Below are 19,178 nucleotides of genomic sequence, written 5' to 3'. Positions count from 1 at the left end.
AAATAGGGATATGAATGAACTATGAAATAAAGGTAGGGTTATATTTTCCTAACGATAAAAAGGTGAATTTATTTTTCTCCAATCTACTCGTACAATGTGCGGGGTAGATTCAACCCCAATTTACTATCTCAATATCTTATTTGTCAAACGCTCCAAATAGCATAGTAATTGGTCAAATATACTCAAATTTCGGCAATTCGCTCTTTACTAAACAACCCCTCACTTGAATACAATTTGATGTCGTGTCTTGACTTGTTTTGACTTAGGTTTGTCCTCACACATTTCCTAACTATACCCAGAACCAAGATGCTTAGGGACTAAAAAACACCGTGGATATTCCTTGAAACGGTCATATCCGTTGAGCATAAAATAGGTGGTACTACCACAAATAAATAGACAGCTAGTCTTACTATAGAGTATAGACGAATATATCCGTCTATAGTTAAAGACAGGTCAAATAGCTTGAAAGTGGTAGCATTTTTTGCCCCTACCACCCCACTTGTTGCTTGTCTTATTAGAAATGTGGTATTGTATTTGGCCCGTCTTTATTATAGACGGATATATGCCGTCTATAATGAGATTTTGGGATAAATAGATAGACGAGACAAATTTATTGTCTTTTCCTATACATTCTACATTTTATATTTTATAGTTGGTCTTGTTTAAGACAAGTATTAAAGTTAAGATCTTTCGGCTTTCACAACCCTTGTTTTATTTCTGCTTTATTTAAATCGGTTGTGAGTGATGTCTTATCTTTTTTTAAGATGGTCCAAGGATTTGTGCTTGCGATTTTGATGGTTTCATAGGATTGCATATGTTCAGTACAGTAGTGTTTTTCTAACTGGTATTTTCCATTATAGCTAAAGATCATTATTGTTGGGTTTGTATTGCGATGGAATATAGTAAATTTAATTAATTGGTCGTGTTTTTGTTGTGAAGTAGCTGTCAGTAGTCACTATAAGCAAATTTTGGCGCGATTTTTATCATGGGCGACTGGGAATAGTGATTGGGTTTCTCTGTGTTGTTATACAAAGGTAAGTTTTGCATACATCCGATCACTCTTTTACCACACCATTTGCGAAAGCCTTAAGGGTATGAGGGTGTGGTAAAAGAGTGATCGGAAAGGTGTCCCTTGCTTACCTGCATAGTTGAAAGCGACACCAGAGTGTCACATTTATAACTACTTGCAACTATGCAGGTAAGCAAGGGACACCTTCCCCAGACCTTTGTCGCTTTCTGTCGCTTTCAACTGCACTGAGGCCTCTTCATGGCTGGAGGAAGAGGTATGAATTTACTAAAGGAGGAAAAGTGATAAACCCGTTGTCCAGTTACAAAAAGAGGTATTGGAAGAGGAGTCTAAGAAATGGGTGAATGCTCTCATTCTGTATGTGCCAGGAAATACTCCGACTTTGGATTTGATGAACAATTTTGTTGAACAAGAATGGAATACGGTGGCTAAACCCACCGTGCTTTTACATGATGACTCTGGTTATTTTATCGCCAAGTTCAACTCATTAGGTGATCTGACTGTAGAACTGTCTTGTGTTCTGGACCATCATCATGAAACAATGGACTCCTGATTTTAGCTTTCAGAAAGAGGAGTTTTTCCGAGTGATTCCTTTGTGGGTTCAGTTGCCAAATTTTCCATTGAATTGTTGGGGTATGGATTCCTTAAGCAGAATATGTAGTGCCATTGGCAAGCCTATGTATGTATGCCGATGAGTGTACATCAATGCAGTCAAAGATTGCATATGCTAGAGTTCTAATTGCCAAGGCTTGTTCACTTACAACTCATATACTAGAACGATTTTACCGTTTAAATGGTAGCTTAGACCGAGGCAATTGTTAGCGCGGTAATGGAGGGAAAAACAAAGGAAAGTAGGATGTGGTGGTGATTGTGTAGAGTTAGGATGCTCTCCCCAAGTATGCTGCTCCTGTTTTCACGATAGCCGATTTGAAAGAGAAGGCAGATAAGCTTACCAGGTTCTGCTCTGATGATACTCTTTCAGCTATACATAACTTTTTTGATCTTGTGTACATAATTTCTACTCCGTCTGTTGCAACTTTGCAACTTTGCAAGTGATGCATGGATATGCTTTTGAATTGGGCTCCTTAAATCGGACTAACGATGGATTGATTCAACAGGTTGTGTAAACCATTATTGAATAAAGCCAAACCCAAGCCCTGAGACCGAGAGTGACTGAAGCAACCCAAATCTGGAAAGCGGTTTTGTAAAAGGAGCTGACTTGTAGAAAACCGTGATAGGATTAATGTTTTGTATGTCCAAGGCACTTCAGTGACTTGCAGCTAGTAATTTACCAAAACTTTTGAGAGACTAGAATCTAGATTGCTATATTTTCACTGGAAGATGTTTCGGAAAAAAAATGCAAGTTTATCCATCTTTCCTGCAGATTTTTAAAATTTGTCTTCTGGCTTTTATCTCATTTTGTTGCATATTCATTCATTCTTGTATGTCTCCTTAAATAATCGTTTAAATCACGAAGTGGAACACCCATACTAGTTCAGGATGTGGGTTACGGAACTCCGGAAGCCAGTTAATCCACTGATGAAGTAGGGAGGTATTACTTGCTGTTGATGAAACTGTAGTCTGGTGGCTGGTATCACTGAGCTTTTTTTTTTTAAAAAAAAATTGAGGTTAACTTTTGGGCCATGTCATTCCGACTCGGCTGTAAGTTTCAGACACAAGGGAGTGTCAAATAGGTTGTGTAAAAGATTTTGACTTTTGGGTTTAAACTGAAGAGTAGTGTCCTGTTATGTTGTGTCCGAGTGCCAGACACGCGACATGCAACCAAAGTGAAGTGTCGACTAGATAAGCTTTTGGGTTGCTTTTAAAAAAACTGAAAACTAACCACTTGATAAAAGGTAACCACTCATAAAATGTTACCTATCAAATTAATGGTCATATTTTCTCATTAAAATGGTCACTTTTGGGTCTGTCAAAAGATCCCGTCACAAATGAGAATTTGTGTATGAAGTTATGATTAATGCACAAAGTTGACAGAAAAGCTATTTGTTTCTGATCTTTTGAGAAACAGAGAGATTAGAGAAAAAAGCTACTATTACATGTTATAAATGCAAAAATTAACGCATATATTAATGCACAAGTTAATGCTGAATTGTTAAAAAATTAGAAATACAGCTGAGGGTTAGAAGTTGTAGCAGTCCAAGAGTTGAAGTTATATATTACTGAGTATTTCCCTTTTTATTCAACAGATTCTTTACGTTTGTCACATTTTATGAAAAAATTTTTGAATAAACGTAACTTGCTCAGTTTAAACTTCAAACCAGGTAGAAAAATATTACTTTGTGTTGTAAGAGGCCCTTTCATTCTGTAATGGCTAGTGCAAGAGGTATGAGTTTAAGCTTCATAGCACCTGCAGTAAGGGAGGGCAAACCTGTGGTTCAGTTACGAGAAGAAGTTGTCGAAGAAGAGTTCAATGAATGGCAGAATGCTCTTATCCTGTATGTACCGGGCGAAACTTCCTGGACTGTGAGTTCTATGATAAGTTTTCTTGAACAGGAGTGGAACATGGTGGCTAAACCCACATTAGTGTTCCACGAGGAAGACGGGTATTTCAGTGTAAAGTTTGATACTTTAGATGATCGGAACACTATTTTGTGTTCCGGGCCATATTATATTGGTGGAAAACCGATGATCATGAAACCATGGACCTCGGACTTGAGGTTTGAGAAGGAGGTGTTCATGAGTTCGATTCCTGTATGGGTTCAGTTGCCGAATCTTCCTTTGAACTTTTGGGGAGGGGAGTCTTTGAGTAGAATCGGGAGTGTCATTGGCAAGCCATTGTATGCGGATGAGTGTACGATTAAGAAGTCGAGGATCTCATATGCAAGAGTTTTGATAGACACTGATATTACAAAGCCCCTGCCTGACTCTGTGACAATAGCGGATCCGAGTACTGGGAAAACCTTTGTGCAGAAAGCGGTGTTTGAATGGATACCAGCACTAGGTAACGATGTTCAGGTACAGTGCGCCATTGATTTTTTTTTTTTTTTTGATTTCAACATAATTTACGCGCATAATACTCAGTATTAAGTATGTGGCTCCATCGGAATGGGAAAGCATCACGGTATGTCTGTATGTACATAGAACAAATATCATCTTTTGTTGAGTAGTTCATCGCTGTTCCTGTTACTATGGGTCTGTTACAAAGGACTCAACGAAGACTTGACTTGTAGCTAGTCGGGTTATTCTTGGTTCTATGGGTCTGTTACGAGGGAACAGAGACTTGAGCGTACCTGTATGTATCCTCGTAGGTCCTAAATGCTTGTGCAGGAGCTGAACCATGGCCAAAACACAAAAACCAGCAGCAGAATGCTCTCCCGAAGTATGCCAATCCTGTTTCGACAACAGCTGACATGAAAAAGAAGGCAGATGAGATTGTCAGGTTGTGTTTTACGAGAGCACGAGACTCTCCCACTAATCCTTCCATTTTTCCTTCTTCAATTCTCAGATTAACCATGGATTGATGTAACAGGTTGCGTAACCCAAGAATTACAAACCCCGAACAAGCTGCTAATGACAAGGGCGCAACTCTGGAGCCTCAACAGCCACAGAAGCGTATTAACTCTGAAAAGTTGATACGCCAGCTGCGGCAACACCAAGAAGCGTTAAGGAAATTGTTGGCGCAGATCACCATCAAACGAGAGCCCCTACTGTTACTCAACAGTGAGGGGCTGTATAATGATGTTATGCACTGAACGCCAGGGACTGGCGCCAGTGGCGCGCACTGGAGTTTAAGTTATTGGCGCCTATATATCCATTTTGTACCTATTTTTCAATTGAAAGAACTTGTAGGAAAGCATGTTATTTTTGGCAGCCGTAAAAAAAAGGTTCTTATACAGATGACATTTGACTCATATGGTCAAATGCACTTATTTTAGTAATACCGTAAACTAATACAACAAAGTAACTACATCGGGCTGTTAACTCAACTGAAATACTCGAATTCTTGAAGCTTTTAGAGAGGATAACATTTGCTTAATAACTCGAACAATCCGCTTACAGAGAAAAATCCATGCCAATCACATAAGATCACATAAGATCACAAAAGATTTGCTACTGATCTTATTGTTTAATTGGCAAAGGGAGTACAAATTGATGAAATATATGTATCAAGAAGTCAATGATTTACATTATTTACTAGATACTACTAAATAAGGAGTTAAGGACTTAAGGAGTAACTAGTAATACAACATGAAGGTCATCAACTCATCACAGACCGCGGTTTTCAGGCGAGAGTTCAGTCTCATCATCAGCATCTTGTCTTATCTTCACAATTTCGGCCTGAGCTCTCTCCAAAATTTCTCTCATTTGCATTTCTATTTGCCTTTGGAAATCCATCCTCATGTTTTCCAAATCCGCCATTTGTTTTCTCTTATTAATTTCAATGTCTTCATAAATTTCACTAAATTTTTGAATGGAGTTTGCTAGCAATTGGAAGGAAGACCCGTTACTTATTCTTCCTTTCTTTTTCTTTCCGTCTGAATCATCTTTGTCGTCCTTTGAAGCTTCTGAATTGTCAGGGCTATCTCTCATCTCATCTACTCCATTCGCATGATTCAAGTAAACTTTTGGGTTCGTGAAGACGTATTCTCCAGAGTCGATCCCACATGAAAGGCTCCCTGGGCGCTGTGAAGGAGAAGACAACAACATATCCATCTTTGTAAAGAAAACCCACTTGCTTACACTTCCTTCACTAGAAGTAGATCTCATCTTCTCCTTCTTGTATTTCTTCTTTAAGACGTCCAATCTATTTCGACATTTAGAGACTGTTCTCTCAATATTGGTTTCCTGCGTTACCTTATCGGCAACTTCTTGCCATTCTTCAGAGCTAAGACTCTTCCTACCTAGTTTGACGAAAAGATCTCCCCATGCATCTAACAAAGCAGATGTCTCACGATCGTTCCAGATTGCTCTTTCATCCCGGCCAACAGACAATGGCTCAGATTTCACATCCACATGAGCAGATGGAGCTCGTACACGTGGAGCAAATTCATAATTTGACACCAAATCCTTCAACTTCCTCTTCTTTTGAGGCCGTTCAATGCCAATATTTGCCATCTCCCCATTGCATTGTCTACCACCAACGCCATTATCATCATTATCACCACCGCCATCATCTTCCTCCTCCTCATCATCAGAAACCTCAACCTCATCCTCATCTTCATCCTCATCTTCATCCTCATCATCATAGCTATCTTTGCCAATCATCCTAACACCATTAACTTTCCCTACTTCCTCCCCCGTCTCATCATCATCATCATCATCATCAACATCATCACCATCATCATCCTCTTCATTACTAGCATTAGCATAATGGTCACTCACCCTAGACTGCACCACAGCATTTCTAGCCGGAACCTTGAGCCGAATCGATGTACTACTATACCCTTGTTGATTAGTAACACCATATGTTCTTGCTTGTTTCCTTACATCATTCTCACTATCATCCATTCTTAACAATCCAACACAACCCTAATAAATACTCAAACTACTTACTCCATTTTCAATAACAATTCAAATTTCACCCCCAAATCCACAACTCATACAACATTTAATGCAACAATCTACAAACACCAAATTACCAAATTACTTCAACCAAATTCCCAATTTGTCTAATTCTCCTAATTGCATGTAAAAATTGTGATACATGCATGAAATTCAAAACCCATATCTATAATTCCAAGAAACCCACAATTCAACTTCAAAGTTCCAAACTTTATTATTCAATGATCACAAACCTGCAATTTAATCATACATGCAATTCCAAAACCAGCTTATTTACATAATTAACCAAACACAATTATGCATAATTAACACAAATTATAAAAAACCTGCAATTCAATAATACATGGAATTCAGTGTCTTTTATATAAAGGGACCGTCTCACAATATAAAACCGTCTCACGCAATAATTTACTGATTAATTAAATACCCAAATAGTATAAATTACCTAAAACTCAAATTAAACAACTTTTTGTTAAAAGGGTAATAAAATCAAGAGAAACCCACCTCAAAGATTGCATCTATATGACCCAGAAATGAAATCCCACATAATTAATTTCTCTGGGTGATAATTACAAACCCTAATCAACATTTGGGTAAAATTGATTTGATTTTTCAATAGAATTGGGGGGTTTTATGAGAAATAAATGAACCAAATTAAGTGAGAAAAGTAGATATGAGATGAAATTTGTGAAGATTTTAGGGAAGAGAATCAGATTTGGTTGAGAGAGTGAATGTGATTGAGTAGAGTGTTGAGTAATATCTACAGTTGGATATTGTAATTGATGATCTCAGTCAGGATTGTACTTTTGCAGGTAAAATCTGTACCGTCCACGTTTAATTTTTGATCATATTTTGGCTGAAATAATTTAATTAACTAAATTGGGTAGGTTGAAAAGTTAAATTGGTGGGTAGTTAAGTTGGAGGTAGTTGATAGAAAATACACAAAAACTGTGTAGATTTGGGTGTAAATGAGTTGATTCCGCTCGGCAAGTTATGGTACTTGTTCGGTCAAAGCTCGCCTCAAACTCAAACCCAATTTGGCCGAGCATGAGCGCAACAAAGCTAGGTTCGTGGGCTCTTTTGGCTTCGTGTTTCTAAGATAATTTTTTAATTACACTTTATTTTAAATTGTGTTTTTATCATATATATTTTATTTTATTTTAGGTGGTTTTTTGAGAAAAGAAATTTAGTTGAAATTTTTAAAATATTCAGACCAGTAGAGCTCAAGCCTGGACTCTTATTTTCAAGCCAATCTCGAGGCTACCCAAGCTCAAGTACAAAGCTAATAAGTTATTACTTCCCTGATCATGCTCCACAGAAAAAATGCTGGTGAAAAGCTCAAAATCGAGCTAGAACTCTGATCGACTACAAATTATATGGGTCATTTGGGGCGAGTAAATAACGTTAGATCCACTTTTATAAAACCCATTATACCTCTCCAATCGACAATTTTGTAAAATAGTCATTTCTTTTTTCAGTATACCAACGTAACAAGGGATAGATGAGTATGAAGCTGATAACGATGCAAAATACACCCACTTACCACGGCCACCAGGCTACCACCCGCCAATTCGCTACTCATAAAACTCAAGTATGGAAGGTAAGCTTATGCTCAATTTCTATTGAATATAAGCTGTGACACAAATTGGTGTACCAAGTCCCAACTTTAATTAGTAATCTGCACTCCTTGTCTCTTTCGACACACTCCCTCCATCTCAATAATTTGTTTAGGGTTCTGATTTTCGCAGTACACATTTTACTCAACGCAGTACACGGTTGACAATTTTACCCCTCCCATTTCCCCTTCTATTTTCTCTCACTAACCTCTCTCTAATGTTTTTTCAAAATATCAATTCATGCCAAATATTTCTCAAATTTAAAATCTCAAATCCTATTTCCCCTCCCGTATCAATTCATATCAATTCATCTCGAAATTTACGATAGTGTGTATAGGGTAGATGCCGTTCGTCGGCCGCCGACTTGGTCGCCGCCAGTAGTGGTGTGTCGGAAGAGGGGAGATGCGCCGATGGTGATGACGTCGTCGTGGTGGTGCGTCGATGGTGATGACGTAGGTGCGGTGATGATGCGGCTGTGGTGATGGCAGGTGTTGCCGATGGTTAGTGCCTTAGTGGCCGGCCGTTAATGTACTACATTGATACAATTTTGTTTGTTTGTTGCAGTAGTACTACGCCTGTACTACATTGGGTATTTTTTTTATTTTTTTTAGTTTGTGATTTACAAGCAGTAACCGTATATATATGTTTGTACTGCGTTATCTAACAATTACTCGTAACTACCTATTCATCATTTGAATAATTGATTATAATTGAAGAATTTTAATGGGGTTGAAGTCTTGAAGATGGAGGCTTTCAATAGCAGATAGATGGGGAGAGAATTAGGTTTGAATGTTTTTTTAGTGAAGGGCAACAAATGGAAAGTTTGGTGCAAAAAGTACTATATTGAGTAAAAAACGTACTGCGAAAATAAATTACGTTTGTTTAAGTTGGATAAAAACAATCTTCATAGTGAATAGAAAAGGTAAACAAATGATTGAGACGGGGAGCATCTAAAATGAATTGCTACCAAGCTAATCAACAATAATAACATTTCTATTGTCAAATCTAACAACCAAGCACTAGAGAAAAGTGAGAAACTGTGAACGCTGGCCTGTCATAGTCGGACGGTCTAACCTGCAATTAATGTAAATATATATTGAAAAATCTCTGCTGGCTAGTGGCTACTAAGAGCAAGTCCAATGGTGAGCTATAACTTTATAGCTTGGTAATTCCACATCATATTTCAAGCTACAACCCTTAAACCATTCCAATGGTAAGCTATAAGTTTCTAGCTTTGTTTTTATTTAATAAATAAAAAATTAAGAATAAATCAAACCTAAATTTATTTAGCTAAATTTCTATTGGTCGATTTGTGATAGTGGGTCCATTCAAGCTACTAGCTTCATTAAGCTAGTTGCTTAAGGCAAGCCATTCTATATGACCATCTCCAATGGTGTAGCAACTAGCTTGCAATTTTAAGAAATTGCAAGCAAGTCCTTAAGCTACACCATTGGACTTGCTCTAAGATGTCTTGGCTTGACGATATTTACAACACGAAGTTACAAAAGAGGTTAGCACAAAGGATATCAGTTCAGAACTCACTGGTACATGATCTTCAGGGCCTTGGCATCACAAAATCAAACAAGGTCGCATAACTGTGCGACTTACATCCTGTCATCCCAAATTGCAACTCTATGCACGCAAACTTTGGCGGATATATCATCATACTTGTTCCTAGCAGAGTACAGGAGACGGTTTTATAAGAGCAGATTATTGAAAGAGACCATTAGAAGAAGTAAACTACTATGCATTACAGATTTAAGGATTACGAGCTGTGACAATAATTTCATGGTAACACCATAGCAATTCAAAATGTTCGATGTAGGCAACCAACCAGCCAATAAATGGTGTGAAATGGAACATGATAATGGGATACACAAATCTGATATACTCCGTAACAATTTACATCATGTAAATGTTCTCGAAATAAAACTCGTCAAACAACATATGATTAAATAAGAAGACAGTTCATCTATGAATATGGACTGGGGAGAAAACACCTTAAACGAGAAATCTACCAGGTAAAATTGCATAAATGATTGGTTTTACCTAGCTTCCATGCTTGTGACAGCAGTCAAGTAATTTCTGGAGATCTTCGACATCAACATACAGAACAGTGTCATGCTGTTCGGATTTCTCTTTCTTCAACGATTTCCACTGATTAGATATATTAAAAATGCACTGTATCTGTAACCCCCAGTTAAGAAAAACAAGAACAACCAATGTATTTTTCAACCACCAGCAATTTGATTTAGCGGTGCTATTGCTGTGGTCCATGCCAAAAACGTTGAAGAAAAGAAAATGAAGTAAACCTAAACAAATACAGAGACATAGGATACAGCAGCAGTCCTTGAGTTCAAATTTGTTCTCACTGTAGTAAGTATCTCTTCATTTCCCGAGGATTTATCACATTCGCTGTCAAGGAGGGCATCTTCGATCAAACCTAATCTACTTACGAACGTCCAAACATATTGGTGAAGAGAGCTCATCTCAATATCTTTGACTCGAAGCAGAAGTCTCGCTAGTACATTCCATAATGCATTTCTTGCCTCAAGATCATCTGAAGTGAAAGGCAACAAATCTAGCAAAGACTGCAACAGAAGCAAATCTGCATGCGCAGAGCATTAGTTGCCACATACAATGTCACATGACTGAACAACAGTCAAAATTTGGAAGATCAGTATTTTCCTCTTCCTTCTGACAGAAAAAATGAGCATCGCATTCTGAAAAATTTATCTACCGAATTGGACAGAAGAATGAAATTAAAGACATCTGAATCAAAGGTTTGAACATTAAATGGCCTCTGAAGTGAACAGTACAGCACTACCCCAGTGGCTCAAAGTTATCTGCTTATGATGGGTTGAGAGGGTTGGATGTTCACACACCCCCCATGTTAACACACATACGCTATTTCCGGATGACCTCTGAAGAACAATAACTTCGAAAATTAGCAGCATATTTACCTTTTGACAATTCCAAAGCCAGATCAGGAGCATCAGCTAGAAAGTTCGCAACCAAAACAGCCGCTGTGACACAGGAACTGGATATCTGAATGCGAATCATTGTAAATCCCCAGTTCATGATAATATTAATAACAATAACAAAGAATAGCTGGCTTTAGTAGGAGTGTGTTATCTCTTGTATTTTTTTGTCATGTAATTAACTACTTAATTGTAATGCTTGAGCAGATTTTCCAGAAAGGAGTCTTTCACATATTCTCAGTTGGGCAATAATGCTGTTTTTGACTATTACACAAAATCTTTACAGACTCTAGGATCATTCAATTGATTGACCACTGTAACTAAAACTTGATGCGCTTTATTTCTGCGGGATGTCTACTTATAATTAAGTTTGCTGGATTTCACCAGGGAGAGTTAATAATGATTGGAAAGAGAGAATTTGTTTCTCAAGGTATATTGATTGAACTAAAAGAGCTTGCGGAAATTTATAGGGCAACCTATGTCACATCAGTTTTCTAAACCCTGCAAAATCCTTTATTTCATAGTAGTGACTTTGTTACTTCATTTGGTTGAAAGCATCGGAAGTTCAAAATTGATAGCTTGTCTGTGGACTGTAGAACCCTTCCCTCCCATGTTAATGCTTAAGCTTAATGACTTTATGCCTGTTGTCCTACAGCCCTCCATTTGTATATAATACCAGAAGTAACCCCCTTTTTTTTCCTACATTAATGCCAAATTTGGTTCTACACCCTCAGATTGTATGGGATAACTGTCCAACTTGATTTCCTTGTCTACAAACTGGTAACATCTTCTACAGTGATAATCCGAGATACTACATAGACATTAGACAGTTATTCAATTAGTAAAGGATTTCAAGAGTAGACCCAAATCCTAAACTTCTCCACATAAGACCAGTCACCAGTGGACTCTCAAAATATACTTTAGCCAAATGACCTATGCGAGCGTGAGATCCAAATCCTAAGCTGTCTCTACATACACAAATTCTTATTGAAGACGGACACTATCCGTCACAAGCTGAAGACGGATAGTGTCCCTCTCACAAAATACAAATGGATAGTGCAAGTAGAGGGAAAATGGATACCCCCACTTACCCTCCCACTTGCATTTTGTGAGAGGGCTACTATCCGTCTTCAGCTTGTGACGGATAGTGGCCGTCTTCAATGAGACGGACTCCTCTACATAAGGCCAGTCACCAGTGTGACTCAGAATATTCTTTCAGTATCTTTGAGAAAAAGAGCACTTGATTTTTATCAAAGAAGTGCATTACTAGAGGACAGGGCTTCCTACAGATAACTGATGTGCAAATGATTTCAAGATCACACCTCAATCTTCTCAGGGAATTTAATCAGTTCCACAGCCATCTGAACAACTTCCTTTTTTGAGCAGATCTCTTCTGAATAATCATCAATCACGGAAAGGGTTTCAATTGTGCGAAGAATTGATTCCAGTGCCGGGTACCTAAAAGTGCAAAGAAAACATATAGATACTCAGAACCCCGATAATCAAATGAATCATCCATGTGACAAGGGAAGTGCTAAACTGCTAATAACCTAGTATAGAAGACAATACACCAAGTTTTTTCCATTTTCAATTAGGCAAAAGACTCCCAATTCTTTGCTTATGGATTATGATGGAATAAAGCAAAATGATTCATTAAACCATTTGAGGTTCTTTTTATTGTCCATATGCCCTCCTATTCCGTCCAAAGCCCTCCAGCAGCATAAGCCTTGACGGTACTTATGGATGGTTCATGTTTGCTACCCTTATCTACTATGATAGATGAAGTCTCACTAGAAGCCGTTTCAAGACAGCCAAAATACCTATATAGGCAGGCTATGCAGCGTACCACAAGTAACTGAGTTACCTTCATTGAAAAAAACCCAAATCTTAAATTTGTTCTTATATGGGGCGAAAACCAATTTCTCTCTAGCATCAACAGACAGAAGTAAAGCTCATAGAAATTAATAACTGCTGTGGTTAAATGTTCTCACTATAATTTTATGTGGCCAAAAACTCCCATTTCTTCATAAACTAAGCTGCCTATATCATTCAGACTCAACAAAGTCAGATCTGGGTGCAAGTCCAAACATCAATTCATTAACAATTTTCGAGATTTTGCCTTAAATGGATAGTTAAAGTGGCATGTCGCAATACCAATAAATCAGGGAAATAGAACGGCCAGAGTTAATAGCTAAATCAAAATTTGACAGACTTTGGCAGATAAAGGTCATCAGCTGTGAGCCCAGAAGAAAACTAAAAGCATTTGCCTTTGCATGCTAAGATGTTAACTCCACATGACAGATAACAAGAATCTTAAAACAAAAGTATGGTTATTACTTCTGAGCACAGAAGAAATAAGAGAATACAAGCAGACACAATATAAACAGTCATCAGGTAACTAATGTGAAACGCCAGCTTGCAATGAAAACAAAATAGCACTAAAGTATAACTAAACTCATCTGAAACAATATGGAACATCACAAGTAACACGTACATAGCTGTGACATTCACAATTTAATCTCCAGGCATTCACAGATCTAATTCTCATGCATAAGATGAACCTGATGAGGAATGTCCATACCTCTCAGGCATTCTGTCACCTGTTAATTTTTCGATCTCAAACGCCAAGAGATTGACCAAAAGTCTTGGCAGTCCCAATTTCACAAGAGTAGGAAGAAGAATAGGTACAACTTGTTGGTTTTCCATAATTGCTAACAGCATCCCAACGCTCTGTCAAAGTCAATTCCATAAGAACAAAAGAATCTTTAGTTCAGGCGTTTATTTAACATCGACCATTAAAAGAGTACTGGTAACCATGCAATATAAGGAGCTCCATTATTTAAGGAAGAGTTTCACTAATGGGATGAGAGTCGGATTAAAAACAGGTCCAGCAATTTGAAATCGTTATAATATATAGGTACATCAAGCTGCAAACCACAGGGCTGAGAGTCTCTGATGAGTACTTTTTCATCATTTACAGGCAATGATGTATTGGACTAATGTGGCAGCTGAGTAGTGAGTACATAGGCTAAACACGTGGAGTATTTAAATTACCAGATTGAAAGAGAGAAACAGGCATCTCATATTTGTAGGAAATTTTATGCATCAGCTCTTTAGACTGACAACAGAAGCAAGCATCATAAAAATCATAAATCACAATACTTTAGAAGATGGAATGTGCAATATTGCCATAAGTATCATATAACACTGGCCAATATAATTAAATTATCAAAAGTCTATGAGATATTCATGCACATATGCACGAAAGAAAGATGTCTGGGGAGTCTGAAGATCAGACAACTGCAAAGAGGAAATGTAAGCTACCAAGGCTTTCCAAGTCTGAAAATCCAAGCAGAGTTGGACGGACGATTATATTAGCAACATTGGCAAGTCGAGAGATACAGTTACCCTGCTTTTTACTTCTTTAAATTTGCTGCTCATATACATATCTTATGTATATCAAAATTTTCAGAAACGCATGAAACTAGTGTTAGTCATGGTAGGGCAAGGGAGCAACAAATAAGTTTACCTTCTCAGTGAGGGTAGGATTTAAGGTATTTTCAGCGATCCAAAGGACACGACTTAAAATGCTATCCGACTGCAATGCTTTTGCCCACTCCATACTCTGACAACCTTGAAGACCCAAAGTTAGCAACCTGCATAAACGTAACATAGACCTCAAAAACCTCTTGTGAAAGAGACCATATAAATTGCTTCGCAATGGCTATTGGCTAACACAGCCCGTATTCACAGCAAATCAGCTATGCTCAAACTGCCTAGAAGTTGGTACAATGTTCTCAGCAATTACCAAACCTAAAATCATTTTGTTAATCTACTCTCTTTCAAACATAATGAGGATCTTACTAGGCCAAACCCATCTCAGATTAACCCAGATCAGCAGTAATGGTCAGACCCTTTGAACAGAGGGGTAGAAGGCCGAAGGGTAGAGGGCACAAATTGCTTCTACCCAATGCAAGTTAGAAATCCAACTCCAACAGGAATATTTAAAACTTTTAGGTCTGTACAGCGCAGCTAGCACTTTGGGCTGAGAAGTGTGAACTTGGTTCAACCGTTCAGGCTATCCACTTATATTTGGATATTTTTATTGGGGTCAACTGCAGCTTGACTCGAAAAGCAATATTTATAACCAGACTTACCGACAGACTTCACATAAGCAAGGAGTATCATCAGAAAATACTTGATTTGCTATTGTCTCGAGGAATCTATTTGTGGTGGTCATTTGGTTCATAACAACTTCATGGCAGGCAAGATTGCCAATAATCCCTAGGCTAATCTCCTGCAAAAGACAGTTTTGCCAGCTGAACTTGTCAGTGTTGTAAGAATAACCGCAACTACTTCAAGCAAGAAGATCAATTAAAAAAACTCGCATAAGAATCACATACTGTAACACGCACGGAATCAGTTGTCAGAAGATTGGCCAACAATACATCAACCACGAGGTTTTGAGCCTGAAAAGCACAATGCTATCACCATCAAAAGAAGACATATATGATACAGTGGGTTGCCAAATTCATAATACACATAATTCGAATTCGCAATTCAAATTCGCACAAAATAGGGAATTGAATACGCAAAAGTATTACAAAAAAAAGCAATTCGTGAATTCATAATTACTAATACGCTTCATTTACTTAATGATAATAACAAAAAAACAAAAGGTTCATTGCATAAAGATCAGCAATTCAGCATTACAAAGTGACGGAACCACCAAAATAAGTCTATTGATCATATTTATATTTTTCTGGTTTCTTAAGTAAACACAAAGTGACGAAACCAGACAAAACACCAAAATAAGATTAAGTTGCTAGTCTACTGATACATTTTCTCCTTTCCCTTTGATGATCTTTGAAGTTGATCATATTATATTGAATTTTTAGTTTTTAATACACGAATTGAACTTGTAAAATTCGCTAATTTTGATATATAATTTGCGAATTAGTGCGAATTAATACTTGAATTAAACTTTTAGAATTCGCTAGTTTTTATATATATTTCGCGAATTAGTGCGAATTAATTCGAAAACGTATTGCGAATTGATACGCGCGTATTAATTCGCAATACACACCCTATGTTAGCGAATTAGGTAACCTGATACACGGCATTTCCAGTGCCTATTGTAAATGGCTTCAATTTGAGAGGCACAGCTCTACCGATATTTTTTTCTACGCTTCCAGATAGAAGGTACCTGTCTCCATACCCTGTTATATATACATCCTGACTAAAAGACTTCTAGATTACATAATGATCCACTTCAGCGAACATGTATTCAAATGAAACAACAAGAAAGACATCGAGGCGAAAAAATAATAAGAAAGACGTATTGAGGTGAAAAATTACCATGAACTCCGCATGTTCTTTATTAGCAGCAAGGTCCCACAAAATGCACCCACTTTCTTCCCAGGCCTCTTCTCTCGTTAACATTTTCGGACAATCAGAAGATCTAGAAAGAACACCATTTTGAACGTCCATGGCATCGACATCACCATTGGAGGAATGTATATCCCCATTTATCTTGGGAGAGAACGAAGCAGGTTCTTGACTGTCATCGCCTTGTTTATCATTAACAGGTAGAAGTTTGCGAATCAATGAGATGATATAACTAGGATCAACTGTAGTTGGAATGTCGAAAAGCTGAACCAAAAGAACATAGAAAATGTTGTCACTATGAAGATCCTACAGCAGTTAACATACACAGCACACCGAAAAGCCGTGCTGAAGAATGCAAGACTGATTTTGTCACCGTTTTTATTTTGAGTTTTTGACTTTTTTAGTGGGGTTTTCTGGTGCTTTAGATTTTGGAACTGTTGTAAACATGACAACTCACTGAAATCATTTGATGCATCCAATAATGAACAGTGTTTCCTCGATTTCGTTTGTCAACACCATGAAATTCTATTAGTAACAGACTAACAGGTCATCAAAGAAGCTACAATCAGTATCACACTACAAAACACTTCCTATTCAATATGATCAAATTTTCTATGATGTCAAATATGTTTTCTGAATCTAAACAAATGTGCGTACACGAACTGATTAACCCATTATGCAGATGCTCTGTAGCTTTTCAGTCTGTCATTCTTGCCACCAAACTGCCTCTCACATCTTTGGTTTCCCTCTACCATTTATATCAGATAAGTTTCAGATGACCATCAATTGCATTGAACTCATGCCAGTGCTATATCCTCTCCATTATTGAGTGAAATCTTACAGCCATTGGGCCATTTAAGGACTTGGGTTATGAAGCTAAAACTCTTAAATTTTCAATCCATCACGTCACATCTATCTACAATTTCCAATGGGCCAAAGACATTGTTCTTTGCTTCTAAACTATGATTAAATGAAGCAAATAGACTCACTAAACTAGCTACGTTTTCTTTTATAAAAGTGGTAACGGTCATCCAATGCAACACAATTTTCATTTTTAAGTCATATGCTTTCCACTATGATGTTCACATGACGACTAATTGGCAAACCAACTACAAAGCAAACTCGAAGCTTCTTCACTTTCACGTTCGATGATATGATTTCCACAATGAAGTTCACATGATGACTAATTGATAAACAAACTACCGAGCAAATTCAAAGCTTCAATATCATGATTTCCGCTATGAAGTTCACTTCATATGAAGACTAATTGATTAACTAACAATAAAGCAAATTCGAAGCTTCGTCACTTTCAAGTTCAATATCATGATTTCCACTATCAAGTTTACATGACCACTAATTGATAAACCAACTACAAAGCAAATTTGAAGCTTCATCACATTCAAATTCAATATCATGATTTCCACTATGAAGTTCACATTAAGACTAATTGATTTCGTCATTTTCAAGTTTGATATCATGATTTCCACTATGAAGTTCACATGAACACTAATTGATTAACTAACAATAAAGCAAATTCGAAGCTTCGTCACTTTCAAGTTCAATATCATGATTTCCACTATCAAGTTTACATGACCACTAATTGATAAACCAACTACAAAGCAAATTTGAAGCTTCGTCACATTCAAATTCAATATCATGATTTCCAGTATGAAGTTCACATTAAGACTAATTGATTTCGTCACTTTCAAGTTTGATATCATGATTTCCACCATGAAGTTCACATGAACACTAATTGATTAACTAACAATAAAGCAAATTCGAAGCTTCGTCACTTTCAAGTTCAATATCATGATTTCCACTATCAAGTTTACATGACCACTAACTGATAAACCAACTACAAAGCAAATTTGAAGCTTCGTCACATTCAAATTCAATATCATGATTTCCACTATGAAGTTCACATTAAGACTAATTGATTTCGTCACTTTCAAGTTTGATATCATGATTTCCACTATGAAGTTCACATGAACACTAATTGATGAACCAACAACAAAGCAAATTCGAAGCTTCGTCACTTTCAAGTTCAATATCATGATTTCCGCAATGAAGTTCACATGAAATTAATCCAAAGATTCATTATGATCAAATTACAGGTATAATTACGAACATATAAGCAACTATCACAAAAACCAAACTAATTACAAGTTAAAACTGCAAACGCAAACTAAAATCAACACTAAAACTACATTTTCAATGCGAACTTACGAAGAATGATTAAATTAGAGAAATGAAACCCTAGCTTTTCAAATTAGGGATAAACTAAAAAGGAGAAAGTAAACCTCGTCAGGAGGAGCAGAAGGATGATGCGTAGGGCCATTGTTGTTGTCAGGTTGAAGGTGTTCTACTATGTCTTCTTCTCTTTCGGCATCGTCGTCGTCGCCTTCGATTTCAGGCTGCGGTTGCCGCCATTGTTGTGTAGCTTCCGTTGGAAATGGAGATACAGGGTTCGATTCCGGTGACATTTTGTCTCACTTCTAATTAGCTAGTGTGTTTACTTAGAGAAAAATAAACAATTTTATAAAAATTTTAATCACATTTTTTCGAAAAATGGGGTAAATCTAAATTGTTGTATGGAATATAGTATAGGGCGATTTTACATTATCTTATACACCTCATTTAATG

The 19,178-nt window shown here is 37.2% G+C and overlaps 3 protein-coding genes across 3 annotated transcripts; 1 reads left to right on the top strand and 2 right to left on the bottom strand.

The window, feature by feature from the left end:
* Positions 1–663: 663 nt before the first annotated feature.
* On the top strand, positions 664–5,594 carry LOC141610899 (uncharacterized). Its single transcript, XM_074429197.1, has 4 exons — positions 664–1,034; positions 1,199–4,003; positions 4,297–4,427; positions 4,518–5,594. Exons 2-4 carry the CDS (start codon positions 3,356–3,358, stop codon positions 4,738–4,740), a joined length of 1,002 nt encoding a protein of 333 aa, XP_074285298.1. The 5' UTR covers positions 664–1,034; positions 1,199–3,355; the 3' UTR covers positions 4,741–5,594.
* On the bottom strand, positions 4,974–7,452 carry LOC141610897 (uncharacterized). Its single transcript, XM_074429195.1, has 2 exons — positions 7,055–7,452; positions 4,974–6,783 (listed from the first exon to the last, which is right to left on the bottom strand). The coding sequence occupies exon 2, from the start codon at positions 6,494–6,496 to the stop codon at positions 5,255–5,257; it is 1,242 nt and encodes a 413-aa protein (XP_074285296.1). The 5' UTR covers positions 6,497–6,783; positions 7,055–7,452; the 3' UTR covers positions 4,974–5,254.
* Positions 7,453–9,201: 1,749 nt separating this feature from the next.
* On the bottom strand, positions 9,202–19,133 carry LOC141610896 (uncharacterized). The gene is made up of 12 exons (XM_074429194.1): positions 18,836–19,133; positions 16,506–16,799; positions 15,551–15,616; positions 15,305–15,444; positions 14,677–14,803; positions 13,729–13,877; positions 12,470–12,605; positions 11,130–11,214; positions 10,506–10,774; positions 10,216–10,353; positions 9,627–9,840; positions 9,202–9,290 (listed from the first exon to the last, which is right to left on the bottom strand). The coding sequence occupies exons 1-10, from the start codon at positions 19,016–19,018 to the stop codon at positions 10,216–10,218; spliced, it is 1,587 nt and encodes a 528-aa protein (XP_074285295.1). The 5' UTR covers positions 19,019–19,133; the 3' UTR covers positions 9,202–9,290; positions 9,627–9,840.
* Positions 19,134–19,178: the final 45 nt, after the last annotated feature.

This window comes from Silene latifolia, chromosome 11 (assembly GCF_048544455.1).
Source record: "Silene latifolia isolate original U9 population chromosome 11, ASM4854445v1, whole genome shotgun sequence".
Taxonomy (NCBI): domain Eukaryota; kingdom Viridiplantae; phylum Streptophyta; class Magnoliopsida; order Caryophyllales; family Caryophyllaceae; genus Silene; species Silene latifolia.
Note: the sequence above shows the minus strand (reverse complement) of the source record. Positions and strands in the feature narration are given on the sequence as shown.